Source organism: Melozone crissalis, unplaced genomic scaffold (genome assembly GCF_028551555.1).
Source record: "Melozone crissalis strain CALT ecotype California unplaced genomic scaffold, PUWL_Pcris_2 ptg000023l_1, whole genome shotgun sequence".
Classification (NCBI taxonomy): Eukaryota; Metazoa; Chordata; class Aves; order Passeriformes; family Passerellidae; genus Melozone; species Melozone crissalis.
In genome coordinates, this window is record NW_026535801.1 from 33,517,066 (window position 1) to 33,539,351 (window position 22,286).

At 37.4% G+C, this 22,286-nt stretch overlaps 1 protein-coding gene across 2 annotated transcripts in view; it reads right to left on the reverse strand.

Moving 5' to 3' along the window:
- DPP10 (dipeptidyl peptidase like 10) overlaps positions 1–22,286 on the reverse strand; it is a 434,475-nt gene that overhangs the window by 56,600 nt on the left and 355,589 nt on the right. For both annotated transcript variants that reach the window (XM_054277922.1, XM_054277921.1), the window contains exons 6-7: positions 5,374–5,426; positions 5,193–5,274 (exon numbers count right to left, since the gene is read on the reverse strand). In XM_054277922.1, coding sequence (XP_054133897.1) covers positions 5,193–5,274; positions 5,374–5,426 — 135 coding nt within the window. The remainder of the gene's footprint in view (positions 1–5,192; positions 5,275–5,373; positions 5,427–22,286) is intronic.

Consider the following 22,286-nt stretch of genomic DNA (forward strand, 5'->3'; position numbering starts at 1 on the left):
TTTACAGAAAGATAAATTACCATGTTTTATAGCAGTTGAACATTACCTTGATAGACCAAACAGTAAATGGAGCTTTCAGCAAGTAATGGCTGTTAAAGCATGTGTTGAGCAAGGTAACTGCCCAAGAACAATCCTGCTAATTCCTCATTTGCTAATTGGTCCAATGCTTATCTGAGTACACATAAAATAATACAACATCAAAGAACTTTGTTGCTGCACTATTTGTCTTATCTAAATCTTTGAAAGCCATCGAGAAAAAAAAGCCTAAATTTTTGACAAAAGGCAATTGTAAGGTGATGTCATGTTAATGCAGTCTCAGAGGTATTTGCATTTTTGTGGGGCAGTAGGTATTGGTGGGGGGGTGAAGGGAAATTGAAGCCACCAATATGACAAAAGGATAAAGAAATGATTACTGATCACTGAGGAAAAGGTCAGAGAGTTCTTAAAATGGTACATTTAATAACAGCAATTAAAGCAGATTTTGGTCTGGTTTATTTCTGGTTTTTAGGTAGTTTCAATACAAGGTGAGGTCCCATTTCACTGGATCTTTTTCATTCTTTATGTAAAAGCTTCAGCTTCTAAGATCTATTACTTGCAAGTAACCTTTTTTGTTGTTGTTTTATGGAAGATGAGGGCAACTTATAGATTTCTAATATTTAAAGTACTTCCTAAAAATTGATGATAACATCCTGAATCCACAGTTCAGCTACAGTCACCAAATTTTTCTTAGTGCATACAGTCCAATAGGTAATTGGACTCAAGGATGACCTAAATTGAAACAAAGCATTGTAAAAGCTCATCTTCAGTCTTACCATTTGATAGTGTTATATTTTGTTGGTAGCATCAATTTTTGTCAAAGTTTCTAAAAAATAATTTTCTTTAGTATTATGGATAGTTTTAGTATTTTCTTGATTTCTGTTTGGTTAAAAAATGTATTAATTTCTGCATAGTTATTCATCTGTAAGTCAATAGATCATTATTTATACTGATCCCTCCAAATATGTACCTCAAACTCTATTCAGAATCACTTAATATATCAAAAGAAAAACAAACTTACTGCAATAAATAACACAAAACATCTATTATAAATACAAAGGCAAAGTGACTTGCATGGATGTATGTTCATAGAATACAGTGAAAGAAGGTATTTTATACAACATAAACAACATGAACCACCACCAAGACAGAAAAAACCCCCTATGTATTACTTTCAAGAAAAAGCTATTTCAAACTGAACAGCTTCTAACCATGCTTCACTGGGAGCTAGTTGAAGTAGCCCACTCACTAATTGGTCAGAATTATTTGTTTGACAAGAAGCACTGCAGAAGAACACAAGAGTGTTAATAGACACAAATACAATGCTGCAAACACTGGAGACATCTCCAGCCTGAACTTTGATATCCAGGCTCCTTTTGCAATACATCCCCACAGACAGATCCAGAGCTGTCTCCCCTGTGTCAGACACAAGCTAGGTCCAGCACAAACACATGAAAACCTTTGCTACAAACTGCTGGAGAAGATAAGGCTCAAGAAGGGAAAACTCTGGATAAAAACCTGGGTATTTCAACAACAGCCCCAAAGCATTCTTCTTCTCAGTAAAGCCTTCCCACCAGGTATGGGATAGCTCTTTGTCAGACACAAGCAGTGAGGTCTTTAATCAATAAACTGGAGGCAGAAAAATGTTGATGAAACAAATTAGATCTCTAGTTGGGTTTGCCTTTCCTGGAATTACTTGATGCTGCAGTGATGGATTCTACGGAGGTGAGATAAAGAGATAATCAACTAATGACTTGCACAACTTTAATCAAACATGAGTAATGTTTGGCAAATAGATGAACATCTCCCCAACATACTATGACACAGAAATGGTATTTTAGATCTGGCACAGTTCTAACACAGTTAAAAGGCAGCATTTTAAAAGAGTGTGACCTTGAAAAAAGTTCTGATTTAAAGAACTATGTGACCTTAAGATACGTTAATTCATTAGATAAAAGTTTCTTCTTCCCAGTGGAAAACATTTTCAATTTCACCACCAAAATGTCATGAGTCAAGCAGCAGATGTTTCTCTGAGCTTTCCTCTTAATCACTACAAAACCTTCTACTCTAGGTAAATAGCAAGGAACTGAAATAACTTGCAACCACTGTTTTAGCTGGCAAACAATGGTACTGTGGCTCAGTCACCTGGCATCTGACAGAAAACTAACTCTGTTCTTCATAGCCACATGGGGCATGCTCTGGGGCCCATCAGACAGCCCCTGAAATTATCCCTAACAGTAAACTTAAACTGATGCATGCTTTCCACAAGGATGTAAAATACTGCAGATACTTGATTTCACCTGAGCCATATTCCATCTGTGCAATAAGCAGTTTGTGGCTTCAAACATATTTTCCTTCCTGGTTTTTTTCCCTTCAAATCCTTACATTATCTGTTTGAACATCTTGCCAATTCCTCCTCATTGGACTACTTTATGATAACCATGTAGGCTGCACTGTTACTTAGATCTGCAGAACTGTGGACTGGAAACATCTTATTTTACATTATAGCCTATCAAAAATCGTTGATCCAAGTCAATGTGTTATCCCACTACAATTTGGATTTAATCCAGGATTTTCCAAATAGTTATAGTATAAAGTTGGGAATCTCTGGCTCAGTCAGACATACCTGCGCCTCGTGTTTCACATTTTGTGCAACTTTTGCTGACCAGTCCTGGCTATAGTTTTGCTATTCATTTCTGTACCTCAGATGAAGGGGGATATTCCTCCTCACTTGAGAGAACCACATATACTCTTATCTCTGTGATGGCACACAGCACATGTCATGGGTCCTTCTACATCAAATTGTTGTATATAAAATTAATCTCTTCTCCAACTGTTCTCCACTTGTTATTCAGTTGTAAAGAATGGCTCTTGGAGATTACTACCCAGGTTAATACACTATGATTATTTTATTTAGAGTAAGTATTTCATTGCTTGTTTTACTCATGAATTATCACTATTTCCACAGAAAAGACAAGTATGTTTTGTTCAGGAAGGTAAACCACTCATAGTGTGTTTGGCAGCACGGGTCTATGACACTGCAGCTTTGTTTGCACCCAGGTACATTCCATTGATAGCTACTGATGGATTTTCATCATTGGATCTCTTCCTTTATGCCTTCCCCTGTGTCCTGTTTCACTGCTGTTTGCCTCCTGTACTATTTTACTAAAACCCACTAATCCTGCGTTTGTTCCAATGACGAATTTTATAACAGAACCATTGTGGCAATGAGTCCTCAGCCACACATCTTTCCTTTGCCTAACCTGTTCTGCTGGACTGAACTCTCTGTCCTGCTTCTGCTCGGGGCAGATGTTCCTTTGGGCAGAAGCAGCAGCCATCACTCACAACACTCTTTATTCATTCATGCTCCTTCTACATTTTTGGCTTGCTGCTGAAGTGGGAGGGCAATGCAGCAAGGCACTTCTGCCACTTTGGAAACCTCTTTCTGCCACAGGAAGAGCTTCAAGAGGACATCCTTCTAATTGGCATTCCTAAAGTCACCTTCAGTGGACTGCTCCTGCAGGTGTACATCTCTATGGCAACACTCAGAGTGCCATTCAGAGTGCACAGAAGATTCTGTGTTCAAAGTTATTATTTCCTAATTCTGCAGTCCATATGGCACCATAAAACCCACAGTAGAGCAGATATTTTTAAAGCATGACATTAACTTTATTAGGGACATTAACAAAGATGAGTAATGTTATCCTCGCTCAAGTATGAATTATGCCAATGTTTTCAAATTTGGATGATTAAGGTTGTACCTAAAATGACCATCTATTTTTTTGCAGTTCTGAGATGTAATAGGAGTCCACCTGTGCCTGTATCTGAAAGGATCCATACATATTTTCAGAATAACATTTTAAGCAAAACCACATAAAGACAGCATTATTCTGATTTATTTTTCTGAGGTTTATGATTGGTAAATCTGACCCTGTTCCTATGAGACATCTCACAAAAATAAAAAAATGTTTTCTCAGTAATCACTGCATTTCATTTTAGTTCTGCTTTGGATTACTGATTCTCTGATCGGTACAGACAAATGTGCAGATCCTCTGTCCAGTACAGAGGAATATTACAAACTGAAATTTAATTAAAGTATTTCTTAAATCTGTTCAATTTTGCAAATGCTTCTCCTTTCTACTACAACCTACATGGTTTGCCACATTCCATAATGCTGCCTGGTAAATAACCTATGTATTTATTTCCACTAATCCTGTTGCCAAGGTCTCATTATTAATAAATTAATGTGGTTAATTATTAAAACATACCAAGCATGTTCCAATTACTTTTTCTCACCTGCCTCCCCTTCCTTAATGCAAAATATTCCAACCAGAAACATTTTTTACTTTCCAATCATCTTGATGAATGATATAAAGCAACAGGGTACATTCTCTAGACATTCAGCTTACAGCCTCTCTGCATGAGCAAGCTGGATGTGCAAGGAGGCCCTGGGATCATGCCTGGGGGCATTAATGAGCTTATTAGAACACTGTAACAAGGATTATCTGAATTTCTTATGCAGAACTGAAGATTTAATCAGTCTCTTGCCTTCAACAACCAACACCAATATCATTGCTGTTCTAAATCCCCAATTTTTTTCTTCTTATATTGACTTTGGTTATGATGGATGATTTATGTTCATTAAAAATGGTAAAACTTCTGGAAAAATATTATGCATGAAACATGGCATCTTGTTTAATTATTATGAATTCAATGCAGCACAGCTGACCTTGGCAGTAATTTTCATACTGAAATGAAAACATCACTTTTCATGAGTCCATCACATCACATTTGGATGCTAAGCTTTTGCTTTTGCCCACAGTTTTCATTGATATTGCACTTAAAAGAAAATGCCTTTCACCTTTAACGTTCCTTCCCACACAGCAGTAGCCATAAAGATGGTTATCCTGAAAATCACCTGAGTGCATATTTAGATGAAGGTGTGATTCTTTCAACAATGTACCATTTGCTTATTGGGGTCAGCCTGAAAACATATTTTTAATAAAGAATAAACAAACAAATAGAGCTCTCCTAAAAGCTGTAATAGGAACACACTAGTATGGTGCAAAAATACATGACAACTCATTTTAAAACTTTCAGTTTTGTTTTTACCTCAGTCTGTCTGAAGTCCATACATTTTTAATGACTGTGCTTACCAGTTGCTGTCCATGAACACCCCAGGCTGCATACTGTAATACTGAATCCTCTACTTCTGGAGGGTTTAACTCCCAAACTTCCCTTGAAAAAAGGGAAACATTTTTACTTGAACACACTGGCATCACCTCATGCATAGAGCCACTGACAGTGACACGGTATGGAAAAAACAAGGTGACCTACCTTGTGTGGATGTTATAAATCACATATGAAGCTGTGTAAGAATAATGAAAAACCTGATAAAAAAAAAAAAAAAGAAGAAGTAAGAATTACAAGACAAAATACAGGATTAAATACAGACTACTATGAAGGCAGTCAGACTCTTCAACCCCTGTAAACACTGACACTTTTATTACTGAAAGAAGGTTCTACTGAATTAATTATAACCAATAGACCTGAATCAGGTTTTGAAAGCTGTAGGAAGGACACACATAGTCACCTGTTAATTTAACCAGCCACTGTAACAGTACAACTGCACAAAAAATGTCCCAATTAGAAAAATCTGCATTCCCATTAAAAAAAAAAGCCAACAATAAAAACAACGTCTGCTGTTCTCCAAAAAAAAACCCAAACAAAAAACCCCACCGAGAATATACATTAGGGGGAAAAAACCAATTTTTTTTCCTTCATCAAGCTGTGTCAAAAATGATTGCACAGGCATCACAGTTATTGTACTTGAAATGCAGACCAATACAGGCTCATGGGGTATTTTTCTGACCACCTGCTATGAACAGCCTGAAGGACTCCCAGGTATGGCTCACAGAACAGAAAACCTCTGTACTTAGAGGGACTCTGTTTGCTGTGGCTTTCATTAAATAAGTTTTGGTCTGATTTTGGCTGACTTTCTTTGCTTTTCAGGAAAAGTTTGTTAAGGGTTTTTTGTCATTTTCAGTAAACCTTTCTCATACAACAGCAAGTTACCAGAGACTTCTGAATTCAAAACCTGTAGGATTCTCTGAACAGAAGAGCACTTACAGTGTGCAATGTGATGGACCATCACACCAAAGGGCTCAAATCAAAGCAAACAATTACACATTCTCTCCAGTCAAACATTAGTCTATACACCCATAGTGAATAACAGACATTTTGCTCTCTTCCAGGATTGAGTGATTGGTTTTCACCTAGCTCATTTTCTGCCTCTATGTCTCGTGTCATGAAAGTATTATAATTCCATAGTATTAGTTTTAATATGATTTGAAATTGCTTCATGGTCTTGGAATATGAAATATATTTGCCACTAATTATTACTGAACTAAGCAAAAATCTTTTAAATGGAAATTTCTGTCAGAAAAAAATGTTAGATAACATCCTCTAGACCTACTGCAGCTTCATGTCTACAGTTACAGCATCTCTGCTTGGCATGTGGAGGATTTCTTTCTGGACAGGCTAATCCCATTTAGATGGGGACAGCTACAGCTGTAAAGCCAAAATCTTGACATGGCTACATGTGTTGGCAGCTCTTTTCAGGGTAAATTTTCTGCTCTGGGAACCTTTCAGTGTCTCCTTCAAAGAGAACAGGCAAAGGAGGATCCCACATGGACAGAGCCACTGGAATTTGTCACTATGGCACATGAGAGGGTTTTAGAGGTTGTTATTTTCCCTGGAGGCCATTCAATAACAGAGCCATGTGAAACATCCTTCCACTGACTCCCTTCTCATTATCCCTGCCAACAAGTGCCAAGAATTTAGCATGCCCCACATCTTTGCTGGCTGATACAGCAAGAATCCCACAAAGGTTTCTAAGATTAGTAACCCTACTTTGTGCAACAGCTGAATATCCCTTCTATAAAATTTCCCTTTGGGACAAAAATAATTTCCATTTTCCAAGTCTACTGTGTTTAACATCAGAACTGTTGCTTCAGTAAGAATCATACATATATTAATAAGTATGCCCCAAACATTTTTATATTTTATATTACAGCTTAAGAGAAACTGTTTTGTCATGTAAGGTACAAGCCTCTTCTGAGAAGCAGAGACAAATGGTTAAATCATGGTGGTTCCTGCACAGGGTGTGCACTGCCAGAGATTGCCCAGAGGGGCACTTGCCAGCAGCCAGTTACAAAGAAGAGAAATGGGTTTCTTGCCCTTGTGGGGAAAGGGAAAATTGTATCAAAGATAATGTGTGGAGGCTTGATAAATATTTTGAATAGGAATATTTTAAAAGTAAATTATTAGACAGAATATATTTCAACAAGAAATGCTAAACTAATAAGTCATTCTGGCAGCTTAAACAGAAAATATACTGTAACAACAAGAACAACACTTCATATATCATGTGGAAACTCTGCTCCTGCCTTGTGTAACATTTCTGTCCAAAAATTTATGCAGAAACATTAATATCTGTTGAAAAAAAGTGGAAAGAGCTCCACTTCTAGTGGAGATCAACACTACAGTGAGGTCACTTTCAGACAGGATGCTGACATTTTTTCTAGATTTACTCATATTAGTGTTAGTTCTTAACAGGAACACCATGCATAAATTACAAGTACCAAGCTTCCTAATTCATCCTGCTTGCAAGAGCCACACACTGAAACACAACCACTGTCAACATGAAATCAACAAAAATGGATGTAGAAAACATTTCTTCTCCTAGTCTGGCTCTCATAGAAAGTGCGTAAGAAGCTCTTGTAGTTTTGTACAAAGGCTCAACCTGCTTGGTTTCCTCTGGCACAAAGCTGGGACACAGCCCTTCCCCAACTCCATCACACGTCTGGCACCACAGGGAGGAGTGGCAGGAACCCTCTCAATACCAGGATCAAACCTCCCACACAGCCACCAGCTGTGTCCTCTGTGGAAGAGGCTTGGGGAATTTGGGGAATTATGCCCTGCAACTTCTGAACTGTAGGATGTGCAATAAGCAGAAAAAAATCACCAACCTGGTAATTCATTACAATAACCAGACAAAAGCTCAGGCAGCACTGACCCCTCTCCCAGTGAATTTACAGTGAAGGCTGCCTACTGTGTGCAAGTCAAACCCAAAGTGCAACCATTCATATTCCAAAATGTTTTCAGACATTCCTTGTACTCCACACCTTCTAACTGAGGTCCTATCAAAAGACTGAATGAAGATTAATATTTAAACATGGACATTGAATTGCTCCAACAGACCAAAACAAGAGATGTGAAACTGAGGAAAAAGGTTTGGTTGTAGTGAAAATTATTCATCCTCTACAGACAGAGTGAGTCAGTTAATGACTATGGACACACAAAACATCTGTAAGAAAAAAAGCAATGTAAGAGAGAAAAGCCTTTTAAAATATTAAATTTATTGCAGCAATTTCTGCAGCAATTTCTGTCATATCAGCTGAGGAAAACAAAAAGAAGAAAATGGTCTGGTATAATTTATTAAAATAATTATAGATGTTAAGGTTGGGTACTGTAAGGAGCCTTAACTTCAGATGTAGCATGTATGCTTGCTAGGGTTCAGGCCTTTCTGGCAAGTAAATAACTTGCCTGCTTCTATTATGATAAGCTGGAAAATATTCCCTGCAATGTTAAGAAATGTGAAAATGGCTTTTTAGATCAGACAGACAGTATACCTCCTCCTCAGTACAATTTATTTAATTTTTCTTTTGCCACAGAATGCAGTCAGTAACAACCATTGCATATTAAATATTTCTTCTGAATTCATTCTTTTTAAGTGATGACAAGCTTTCATCTGGTGCTGCTCAACACTGAAAACGTTAGATGCATTTGTGTATGAAAAAAATGAAATTACAGAACTCCATTACAAAGGACCTAAAAGAAAAAGGTGCCAAAAGAATTTCAAGACAAATTGCTCCAGTCAAAATGTATTGAAATGACAATCTATTACTCAGCTAACAGCCAACAATAAAAAACACACTTATCAATCATGATCTGAACTTTTAGATGACACATTTAGATGAAGGTGTGATTCTTTCAACAGTTTAGTTCTGGAGTTTCATGTGTCCTTTATTCTCTACCTTTCAAGGAGTTATTTTTTCTTTCTGTGGTTCTAAAAGTGAAATAATTCCACGGAACTCAGTGCAGAGCCCAACAAGATGCAAGAAAACTGCCTTACACACTCTGCCAAACACACTCCACTAATTCTGCAAAACATTCCAGAAAAGATCCAGTTCACTGTCCCTGGGTAATCTGGAAAACACTTCTCAGCAGAATAGTGTTTTTGCTAAAAAGCTGCCAAGAAAAGCTCAGTAGCAGTATTTTTATGGTGTGATGAGAGCTCTCAGCTCCAGGGAAATGGAAGAGAGCTGATGACATTAGAACCTCGCAGTGCTATAATCCCAAAATGCTTGGGCATGCCAAACACCTTGATGCATCCTTTATCCATTTCCTGTATTATAAACCAATTACATTCTTTCATGTGTTATTTATTTAGAGCAGTAATGACACCTTCTTGCTGGCACAGCTTTTTGCAAGGTAGTGGAGTGTCTGTCCTGTATTTTTGTTTTCACCCAAACAGACACCTGCAATCTGAACTCCTCACTGCAGCTCTCAGTGCTGCTACACTCTGTAAGTTCCCCTTTCAGGTTCCAATAAGGCATCTCACAGGGCATTAAAGCACTCAGTCTGTGCAAGAACTATAAAAGCTGAGAGGATATGAAATACATTGAAAATTTCAGCACCTGCAGTAATACTTTCAGTTATTCCAAAGCTTAACAGCCAAATGGTGTCCATGTCTTGCACACAGCATGGATATCTATCTATTTGTACTGAACATAGCAAATAGAACACACTATTTAAAAGCCATACCGTTCCCATTAGTGAAAAAAAAAGGTAGCAGAGACTCATTAAATAACTGAAATTGCAGTGTTTGCCATCATTCCCATCCCACTTATCTCCAAACACATACTCTGATTTGAAAAGAAAGGCAGCTTCTCAGATAAGGTTCAAAACCATGCAGATCTTTCTGATTCAAGAGTGAGATATCAGATCTTTTATGGGTTAATTTACACTTCTGATCCCATGAAAAATAAAATCTAGTATTTTATGAGACTACTAATGTGAATGAAAAATGACTATATTCTTGTTCTATGAGTTAAAGAATTTAATCAGCTTTGGACACAAAATAATCAACCTTAGCTGGGTAAAGTCTAAACTCCTGCAATATATGGATGCCTCTCAAACAGTATTACTCATAAAAAAAGAAAGATCAAAAAACTGCTTTTATTGCATCACAGGTACAAGTTAATTATTAGGAAGTTCAAAGCTATGAGAGAACCTGACCTGGAAAAGGTTTTCTGTGCCTGAAACCTTTTCTATTTTTTCCAGCGACATCAGTTGGCCTAATAAAAGATATTACCTCTTCCCACAAATCTTGTCTCATTTATCCCTTCAGGCCACCACATCTGTAACAACAATGTTAGGGAGAAACAAATATTCCTAAGCTGAACAAAAAGGACTATCTCAGACTAAAAGTGATCCTTCAAAATGAACAACCTGCATTACAGCGCATGTCACAAAATGCATGTGAACCCAGAAATCAGGGGGCAGAACACAGTAAAGCAGGGAGGTAAACAGGAATACAGCTTGCCAAGGACTCTCACTTCTCCATTCACCCATGGCCCTTCTCACTTTTGAAGATCTTTCATAATCCATCAGTAAAATGGGCTGGCACATCTCCAAATTGCCCCAGTGGGTGCCAGCCACAGGAGCTGCTGGCTGTCGTGCACAGTGTAAAAAACAGCACCACGACTGGGATTCTGCCTTTATCCTCTTTTCTACAGTTGAATTAAGCATTTGAAGAATTACTGAAAAATCTACTTATGCTGAAAAGTGAAGCAAAAAGCCTTTGCTGTGGTAAAGTGATTAGAAGGCCAAGCAAAAAGTAACTCATCATTCATCTGCCATTCATGCAATGAAGTACCCACACACAATGACAAACAGAATCTCATTCAAAACCCAAATCTCCAACAAACCTCCACTAAAGGCTCAAAACTGCAATTTAGAAGAAGAAATGTAAACATATATTGCTGCCTATTTTGCCTTTAGGATACAAGTATCTTGGAAGAAAAATGGAATATCCAGAACATGCCACGAGTACAAATATTGAGAAAGGACCAGATGCAGAGTGGAGAGAATATGAGGGGCCACAATAAGCCACAGGATGGTTATGGAGATCTTTTGAAGGGATTACTGATATAAATACAGTGTGCTTGTGGCCAGAAAAAATAACTGTGTTATATATTTTCAGTAAGTTAACATATATTCAACTGCATTCACCATACAAAAACACAGACTATATAAATTAATCTAAATTATACAAATTCTATGTCTATTATTTATATAAATGATACAAAGAATTAATTTATTTTCAATAATTATTGAAATTATTTTTCCTGTAGTTAGTGATATTTTACTATCAATTTTGCTCAGCGAACACTGGTATAACTCAGATTTCCAGCAATGAAAATGAGAAAAGGCTTTCAGCAGGTCTTTAATGTCATGTACAAGCTCCTTATTCTGGTACACATCTGGAGAACACAAGATTATTTGTGGCCAGACTTCCTCCATTGTGGAAAGAGTGGTGAAAGCAAATGAGTTACAGTGGAAAGGGGCACTGTCTGCTTGATGCCATCAGGATTCCAAGCAGCAACTTCTTGCTCTCCAAAAAACCAGATTAACATTCACACAACCAGTTCCTATTCCTCATCTCCTTTTTATGAGCTTTTAGACACGTGACCTTGCTGGGACTGCAGTGCAAAGAGAATGGAATCTGTATCTAATGTGCTGATCACAAAACAATAAAGATATATTCCTTTCTTATCTTTGTATTGCAAGATGTTCAGCACCCTGTTAGTAAAACCTGTGAGGGAGTTAATAAGATTAAATCAGGAGCAGCATGACTACTGCCAAAGGCAAAGCACAGCTGCTGGATGAAACTTCCATCCATTTTGCAATTTATGTGCTAAATAAATTAATAATGTTAATGGTATCAACAACATTATGATGAAATCCAAATTTCTCTAAAATTCTGTAATCATTCACTTCAAATGTTCCCCCTTTGCCTTTCCACTCTGACTCCATGAGTTCTCCAGCATAGGAACTGCTGCTAAATGGGATTGAACATGGCACAGCCATGGTTGGGTTTCAAATAATTGGTTCCTTGGGTGTGTAAGAGGTGAGGAGAGAGCTCTGCAGCACTGAAGTCTGAGCCACAGAGGGACATGAAACCACTGGATAACACCTGTGCTATTCGTGAAGAGTTTGAAAAACCACACTCCATACCAACCAGTGATGGCCTCTGCACGTTCATTAAAATATTGATTAAAGACTGGAATTCTGCTGATTTCATGCCATGGCAACAAACACAGTGAGAGCTCAGACTGTGCATTGACACCAAAGCTCAGCCCACTTTGGGATACACACCAGAAATGGTTCACACACCAGTGAAGTGGCACCTTTTGCTCTAGTATTTAAGTGGTATTTTCCTGGTGTTAGATTCAGTAAGTTAAGCCACATGAGTTAATGACTGATTTCATATTGATTATATCTGGGCTAGAGAGAGCAATGGGGACTTCGCATTTTAAATAATCTGACACAACATGTCCTTCAACTGGTTTCAGAGCAAACTCAGCACAATCAACTAAAGAGTCTGTAATACTGTGATGATGAACTGCCACCCCTCTGTAAATCCTATTATGTCTACCCAATTCTGGAAGCAAAAACAAAATAGAGGTAAATTTTGCCACTACTGATGTCCAAATCTTTATATAGTCTTGCACAATTTTGGCTCTTTTTGTGAAATATCTGGTTTCTGAAAACTCTGTATATAATTGCAGAGTTAATTTAAGATAGCACTTGATGCATTTGAGCACTGAGGTTATATGACAAGGTTATAACTTTGAAAAGCATCATATTTATTTGCTTCAATCAGCATTGATTATTTCTGATGATTGATAAGAACCACTGCATATCATTGGTAGTTATTTATGGTTAACATTAATACTTTGGGGTATGAAATATTGCCAGCCATAACAACTATATGCTGCCAAACCAAAATAAATATAAAGGCAAGACATTCTGAGACACACAATTTATCTGTAAGAAAAAAGGCTGTCAAGGAAGCCCAAACAAAAATGCACCTCTAGAAAATCTGTTAGAGCCTCAACTGTTCACACAGAATTTTTCAGCAAGATTAATTATCTCAAGAAAAAGACATCCAATGCAGAATGTAAATTAAATCACAATCAATTAAACTCAGTTCATATAACCAAGAGTAATGTGATACAAACCACAGTTCAGAATAAATGCAGAAACTTCTTTTTCTTCTCCTACATCAACAGCTGATAGACCATCATTTGGATATGCAACTCAATCAGTTTTGAATATATAATAACTTCAGACGAGTGAATTATTCAAGAAAGAATGCTCTGCATTGCCACTTCTCAAAGCCTCACATATCAGTGTCATTTGAAATTCTATTAGTTATACTACCACGTAAAATATGTTTCTTGAGTCTTGTATGAGATGACTTATGACAAAAATTTATATGGGGTTTTTTTTCTGGCTTATTCACCTGCAGCATTAAAAACCAGGAATGACTGCACTGAAATCATTGTTACATGACAGTGAAACTGGTAAATCTCAAACCTCAAGCATAATATGTGCTCTTTTTTTTTTTGTATTGATACACAGGTACGTGCACATCCTTTTCAAGCTTATGCTCACACTCATATTCAGTGTGATCAAAATTTGGACTTTATAAGTATTTGGAGATTTATAGAAACTTCTCTTTTCCTGAACTGATTTGCTGGCAGCTTTAGAGTGTGCATGTGTATTTTGATCTGGACAAGCATAAGGGGAAACAAAAGATACAAATTCTGACAGCACAACCAGAACTTAATCTCCATGGAAATATGAGACTGGTGAGAGGGCTTGCCTCTGGTCAATGCAGCTGACAATCCAAACCTGTCTTAGAAAAATATTCATTTAAGTGCTTTAATATGCCTGGCACTTTAGACAGTCTGATCTCTTTACAAGGTCCTATGGATTACTTATATCTCACACAAAAGGCAACAGGGAATTTGGATTGAGTGTCTCCACACATATTGAAAATTGTTAACTGAAAACAAAATGTTTTAAAACACTGATTCTTAAAGGCAAAGCTTCATCAAGTGTTCTCAGAGTGTTCTGAGATGGCTTCTCAGAAATTGCTCTTTGAGATACTGTGAAGAAAGAAACAAGTCAAGGCCTGCTTTTATTTTTAGTTTTTCCATGTTGAGTCACAAATTGTATTTATTCAAACAGATTGCTAAAGAGAAAATTTCCAAATGCAGAAAAAAACACCACCTTGTTTTGAAGAGACATACTTCTACATGTTGTGATATTTACAAAAATATGCATCAACTGATTAATGTGAAATATGATGCAAAAAACCAAAAAAGTTAAAAAAACATTGAGAAAATATTTTCTAAATTAACATTCCATATAAATGAAATGTCCAGGTTCTGAGCACAAAACTAAACAGACTGAAATGATGAGGATACAAAAGGAAATCAAAGCATGTGATCAGTCAATTTTGAAGTAAAGACTATAGTCTCAATATCTGTTTTTCTTCCCCAGACAATCTGAGTCACTCAGGCAGCACTTAGCAAGCAGATACCGGATGCTCATCTGCTGTTTGCTTACAAATTGCATGAGGAGATGAAAAGACCCTGTGGAGCTGGAGAAAGGAGAAGCAATGAGATAAATGGCCTGTGGGTCTGAAGAAATGGAAAGGGAAATGGAAAAGAAAACTGGGCTGAGGGAAGCAGATGGCTAAACCAGCAAGCATGCAAGATGAAAGAAGGAAGACAAAAAGACAGAGCTAAAAATATCAGGATGGGAAAAAAGAGACATAATAAAAAGAAAGAACAAATCCAGAACAAAACAGAGCTGAGACCCTTAAAGGGCTGGAAATGAAGAGGCTCAGATGAAAGGAGAACAGGCAGCAGGGAGGGAAGGCAGCAAGCAGACCTGCAGTGTGTGGGCATGGTGGCTGCAACACAGGCTCAGGGAACTGAGGAACGCATCCAGGCAGAACACACTGGCACCTAGAGCCTTTCTCTTCTGGAGGATCAAAGACATGAATGAAAAGCTGTTTTCTTCTAAGCAATCTGACAGTTCAGTACCTGTACCTGAACTATCTGCCTTTCACTGCCTTGATTACTATCAACAATAATTGCATAGTGTGGATATGATCCATGGAACAGCACGAAGGCACTGGGTGTTTCTTGGGTTAAGTCATCCTCTCTCCTAATCTCCCACTGTGACATCAAGACACCTTTAATGGTAGCTCTGGGTGTTGGAGAGTCCAGGGAATCTTTGTATACTACTAGAAATAAATATCTTATTTAGCCTTTTATAGAGTTTCCATGATAAAATGACTGTTTGTTTCTCTTTGAGTATTTATCTGCCAGTTGGTTGAGTTACAGCTTTCACAACTACTTTTGAAATCCATGTGTGTAAAGTGCTCTTATACTGCAATCAAACCTTTATGATTCCAGGCAACCAACATGGCCAGGACTCCATCCCTCCAAGCCATTCTCCAGAAACCCTGTTTAAACTCTTCAAATAATCTGAACACTGCAATTTAGACTTCTCCCCTTCTTACATCAATTCTGCACTGCAGTGTGAACTCCAGTATCTTCATGTTTTAAATAGAGCATGAAAAGAAAATCTTTTCCACAGGAGTAAGTTCAACAAGTACCACTACAACTAAATTGGTCTTTAAACTTCCTTTTCGGTCATGCCCTATTCATCTCCCACATCTCCATGATTTCTTTGGCGCTGCTGGCCCTGCTAGCAAGCTTACACTGTTCCCCTTCTGTTCCACTACCCTGTTACAAAACTGAGCAAAATATCACCTCCAGGTGCAGTTCCCAACAATGGAGCTCACAGCCAGTTATCCTCTCCAGCACTTCCCATTAGCAAGCCATGATGCTGCTGGCAGCCAACTAGGTCTATCTTCACTAATTTTCTCTTATTGTGCCACATTTCTGTACTGGTCTCTGTTGTGGCCATTTTATGATATTGCAGTCCCTTTGATGGTGGTATCATGAAGTAGACTCCTGTAGCAAGTAAAAGACCTCTTCATGATGAAGTGATTAAAAGGTCATGATAAGAGAGCTATTCATTTAGTACAAGGGAGTACTTCGTGGTGATCTCAAAGAAGCTGTAACAAAGTGATGAATACCTCACACCAAACTCATCTCTCCAGGAAACATCTAATCTGGTGCTATATTTGCAGATAATAAATAGAATTATAAAGGCTAAATTTGTGCAGGTGGTTGACTGCCTTCACTGGAACATTAATTTATTGCCTAAGACCCCACGCTAAACCTTTCATGCTCAAATACCCAAAAAGACTTGTCCTTACTTAAAAAGAACACAAAAATTGGATAATAATGGGGCATATCTTAATATTTCTCTAAAAATTGGACTCAACCATTTGATCTGTTAGGTTTGTCACTTTATCTGTGCTCATCATAGCCTGAGATGGAAGCTTGGTTTAAAGAGTGATGTGCAACAAAGACAGCTTAAAACATTTCTCTGGGACAGTTACATAAAGGTCTAGTCTTTTCCACCTACTTCAAGGTATTTCAACTCTATGTCTGTATTTAAAAAGACCTTTCTTTCATTCTATCTGTACCAAAGTAACTGCTAACTCTCATTTACAGAAACCCACTTATCCAACACTCTTTTCAGCACTGTTGAGAAATGCCAACACCAGCAGATTTGTCTGATTTCCCAACTGTCCTGTTGGCCTAGTCAGAGGCAGTCACACAACTTTTTTTGTGATCAAGGAGCCAGGAATGGGGCCAAAGTGAGAAAGATGGGATGGTTTCCTCGTGCATAATGCAGGTGGGAGATACCCCTGCCATGCAGTGCATGAGAAAAGGACCGTGAGACAGGATGGTTAAAATATTTGAAAAACACACAGCCTGTTTTTATCTTTGGACATTTGCCCTGGAATAAAGTTTTCCACCACAGGATTAACGAATTATTTCTTAAGAGTCAAACAGAGCCAACCATCCCCATTGATATCCACTGGCATAGTGGATTCAATTATGCTGTACAGATGTGTTTCAAGTGAATGAAAACTCTGCCTGAGCATTTTTGAAGCAATGACCTGGGTCAGGCTGACCATTTCCCTTCAGGCTAAGTAATTTTATGTTAATAGAAAGGCACAGGGGCAGCCTGTGCAGATACTTATTTAATGAGAAGCAGCAATTCCAGATTCTAGTGATAAAGGAGCTAGCTTGATACTTCAATACCTTATTTCTGTTTTGTAGGGGGAAGTGACTCATAAAGTGGAAGTTGTTGGGGGGGTTCTTTCCATTTAATTTTTTTTAGAATCTGTGTTCATCCTTCTAATTTGAAGAATGCTCTTACAAAACATTTGTTCTATTTTAAAAATAATTAACTACTACTTTTGTTCTTGACGTTGAATATTTCCCAGAGAACTATTGTGTGCTCTGATTGTACATAATAGCTTGTCATAGAACATATCAACCACTTGTTGAATTGCATCAGATATTAGTTCTTTTTTAAGAATGGCAAACCCATTCCAGCTTCACTATATCAAGTTAAGGACTCGGCTGGATTTGCTCTTTTTACACCACTGTGTGGGCTACAAGCCAATTTTCAAAACTTCCTGACAGAGCACTTGCACATTTTCTCAGCTTCTATAGTGATCAAAAAAAAAATATCTGTGAGAAAGCTAGTGATTTCACAGAAATTAAAAAAAAAAAAGTTAGATAAACAAACCAGATCTTTCTATGATTTATTATACAGAACATTCATTTTGCAATGTTTTTTCTGGTCAGCAGGCTTAATTTTGAATAGATTTATAATTGTATCTGCTAAGTTGAACATGACAGTGATGGGATCTTCAGAGGGATGTTTTTATTTTTGATAAAGTTTGCTCCAGTGAATAAAACTAATTTTTCTTTTTTTTAAAAAGCTCTGCCTATGAATTTTGTGCAAGGAAAATACTCTTGACAGAAGGAATCATCTATTAGGAAAATCTAGGTACTGATAAAAAAAAATTACTGGATTACTGCCTAATCATATTGACCACTCCTACCTTTGATATGGATGTATCTAAAAAGAGGTTGCTAGAAAAATACACCTATGATGAAAATCTTTTTATTGATCGCTGTAAAGTTTGTTTAGTTCATTAATGAGTGATTTGTATCCAGGAACAACTAAGTAGTCACATTAAATGTGCACTGCTATTAGTTTGACATATATGCTCACAATATGCCAAATATACATATACACACACACATATACATATAAATAAGCAAAAATCAAACTGCAGACTTTGAGTTCCTTGCACTATGAAACCCTACAGAGTTCTTTGTTCATGGAGATGAACTGAGCAGTGACCAGCCCATGAGTGTAGGCTATAAACTCAGCAGATTATTCTAGGCTGTAGCTTTCTTGCAGGAACAACAATAACACCAAGGTTGTCTTGTGGTCATACTTGACATAATTTTAGTGCTTTCTCTGCAAAAAAATATGTGGGGAATAGAATCCTAAGCTTTCTAAGGATGGATGCATTTAGATGTCAGATGAAGTCAATGAGATACTGATAAGTCAATGAGATGCACACCTCCAGCATGATTCTAAAAAAACATCTCTGGTGCTGCATCTTTAGGCACTCAAATACCTCCATAAATGTGACACATAAAACCACAGAAATTGTTACCACTCCCCTTTCCATGTGCTCTAAAGCCATTCTAATCAAAACAATGAAATTCAAGAGATTTTATATGAAATACCTGATATAAAGTGCTTATATTCTTCTCACATACTCAAGTGAAGCAAATTCCATAATATAACACTTATTTGATATTTAATTCATCTTCTTTGTAATTCAGTGTGCAGAATAAAATGATTAAACCTAAAATGACTATGTACATAATGAGTAAAAACAGATCAATTATTTTTTAATTTAAGCAAGTGGGAGTTATAAAATTGTTTAAGCTCCTTTAATATGAGGGACTACCTAGTCAAATTCACATTTGTGTTCTTTTAAAAATAATATTGACTCGAATCAAATTGAGTTGCTTAGATTTTTAACTAAGCAGTGTCTATTTGATTATAATCCACTGGCCAGATTCTCAGTTGCTGTAATGATTTCTCATCTCTGTTCACTACTGCACTATGTCCACTTTGAACATCTCAATCCCCTTTTAAAATATTTTTGTCTTTTGGTTTTTTGGTTTTTGTTTTTTTAAAAAATATGGTTTATTTGTTATAAGAGGTGCACAATAGGCCATATTTTCAAGAGGGAGAACAGCCCTTTGATCTGTATACTGACACCAAGTTCCCTGAAAGCTCCTCTTCCCTTACAGAAAATTATCACCAATTTAGCAAATTCATTACAGGATTTCCTTTACCAATAATGGTGCTGTAGTTTGAATGACTCCTACTCAACACCCTTTAATTAAATTGTACTTGTAAGAACTATAAATTCAATCAGGAAGCTGAGATTAAAAAAAATACAGAATCTTGTATTGACCCAGGATTCTTTCAAGGATACGAACCTTGTCTTAGATTATGAAAGCAGCAAAGCTGTTAAGATGTTGAGGAGGGATAGGATTCATAGCAAATCCACCCTCTCAGAGGATGTAAGTGCTGTCCACACTGGGTTATGTGCCCAAGACTGAGTGGTGTAACTGGTTCAACACTTCCTCAAGATCTGGATCTTCCCTGATTAAACTCAGAAACAAAAAATTTCATTTTTTGAAATTTGTAAAGAGCACAGATATCCTCACAAACACAAAGAGCCATTTCAGGCATCTATTTCACACATACAGACTGCAGGTTTCCATTAAACAAATAAATGTTTGATAAGGGTCTGTGGAGTGACCTTAACTATGCACCTCTCCCATTCCAGCTAATATTAAATTAACACAGACATGTATGGATTACTGGCAAATGCTTTGGGAATGACATTAAATGTGACCCTACAGTCAGTACTTGTTAAAAAGCTGATCATTCTTTTCTCTTTTTCAATATTAAGAATGATCATCAGTAAGAGCAAGGCACCCCACAAGCACAGCACTACCAAGGTAATACAGGACACATCCAGACCTCTGTAGCCTGCAACTGGTTTAGAGGTGGGTGCAAGTTATATGATTAATTGCATATTCATTTAGTGGGTTAGGAATTTATAAGGGTCTATTAAGAACTTATTAGATATCACTTCTTTTTTCTCATACCTTTTTTCTTCCTTTTTTTGTCCCAGTTAGGTCAGTGGTACCTGACATCCAAGGCACATGTAACTAAATGCTACTGAGCTCTTTCTCTTAGCAGACACTTCTCTATCATTACTTCAGAAGCAGAGTTAATCAGGCAGCTAATGATCTGCTTCACTCGAAGAAATTTTAAGTTCCTCATCATCCATTCCCATTATTAACTGATGGAGCTTCCCACACAAGACTGCTCCCTTTACATCAGCTCTGGTGGAGCTGATCCAACTGGACTCAAACCTGGGATCTTATCACTACTTCTGTCCAAGAGAACTTGCATTTTCCATTATTCCCAAGCAAGCCCTTTTAACGCTCCACTTGCATTTCTGGCACAGCTCCTGGCTGAATGAATCTCCACTAGTCCATCATGTAACACTGAAATTCCCTGGCCTTCCATGCAGCTGATCTTGATGCTTCAGGCTTTAGCTTTTTACTTTTTTCAGATTCTGTGCTGCTTTGGTGCGTGGGTCTGGGTTTCATATAAGGGGATAGTGAGCTCTCTTCAGAGAGTAAGGAGACAAAATAATTCTTTCTCTAGCTGGACACCCAAGGACAAATGATCTGCATCTCAGGCCCAAGAGCATAAACAACATGGACTCAAGAGAGAAAAAAAGAAGGATGGGACTTCCTGGGCTGGAGCTCTGGTTGGACAATTAGCTCCAATATGCTAATGGACCAGAACTTATAAAAATGTGAGATCTTAGGACCAAGCCTCTTTGCTTCCATCTTGGAGCCATCCAGCAGAGCCACAACTCAGGCTATGGTACTGCCAGGGTGTGGCCTTGGAAGGCTCTTCAATAAATATCCTCTTTATTCCTCTTAAATCCATCTAGCCGCTGTTCCAGCTGCTTAAGGCTCCTGGCTGAATGGATCTCCTCTATCCCATCATTAGCTGCAGCACAAAACACTGAAATTCCCTGGCATTCCCTGCAGCTGATGTGAGCACAGAACTCCTGGAGCAATCCTGGGCTGGTGCCTGCAGCTCTGCAGCACAGAGATGAGATAAAGACACTGCAATGCTTTGTACAGCAAGGTTATCTGCTCTGTTCCAGGCTGATAATAGCACATTTAATTCTCTAACAACCTTCTCCAGCGTATTTATTACACAGCAAAGAGGTGCAATATATTCCATAAACACACTGTAGGAAATTAAGTGGTTTGGGAGTAGATTGCTCTGTGCACAATGTCTTAGCAGCAAGTTACAAGTTAACTTGAACTTTCTAACACTGATAAATTATTCCATTCCTAATTAAATGAGCATGCAATTAATTCTGAGTATTAAACTGCTGTATGTAAGCTGTAAAACCAGCCTTTTTTAGAAAAAAAGTCCCAAAATCTGAAACTTGACATTCTTGAGTGGACTTCTCATGTGCAACTTTATTTTAAAAATTTTCGAGTACTAAAAAATTAGAGCCAGCTAGAACCAAGTTATAACACTATATTATATCATTATAACTCTATATTGTATCAATATAGCAAATTATGTATGTTATTTTTCATTAGGAAGAACACCAAAAATTAATAACTTCCATTACAGAATATTAGCTTTAAATTAAGTTTTCTGCTTAGGTCTGAAGGCAAACAGTGCCTACTTCATGATCTTCTAAATTACTTTGGGCAATATTTTTACTCCTCTACTCACCTGATTTTACCAATCACGTGGTTTTCCTCTACAGTATCAGATTTGGCTTAATTTAAGTAAGTAAGTCTTTAACATGCTAATGCAAGAGAGCTCAGGGTAATATAGAAAGAAGAATTTTTCCACCTTGCCTGATAATGCAGAAGAGCTTATCAACATTCTGGTCATACTTAATGCAACCTAAACAGGTTTTGCAATCAATAGGAAAAGGGAATTTGTTAAGTCTCAAA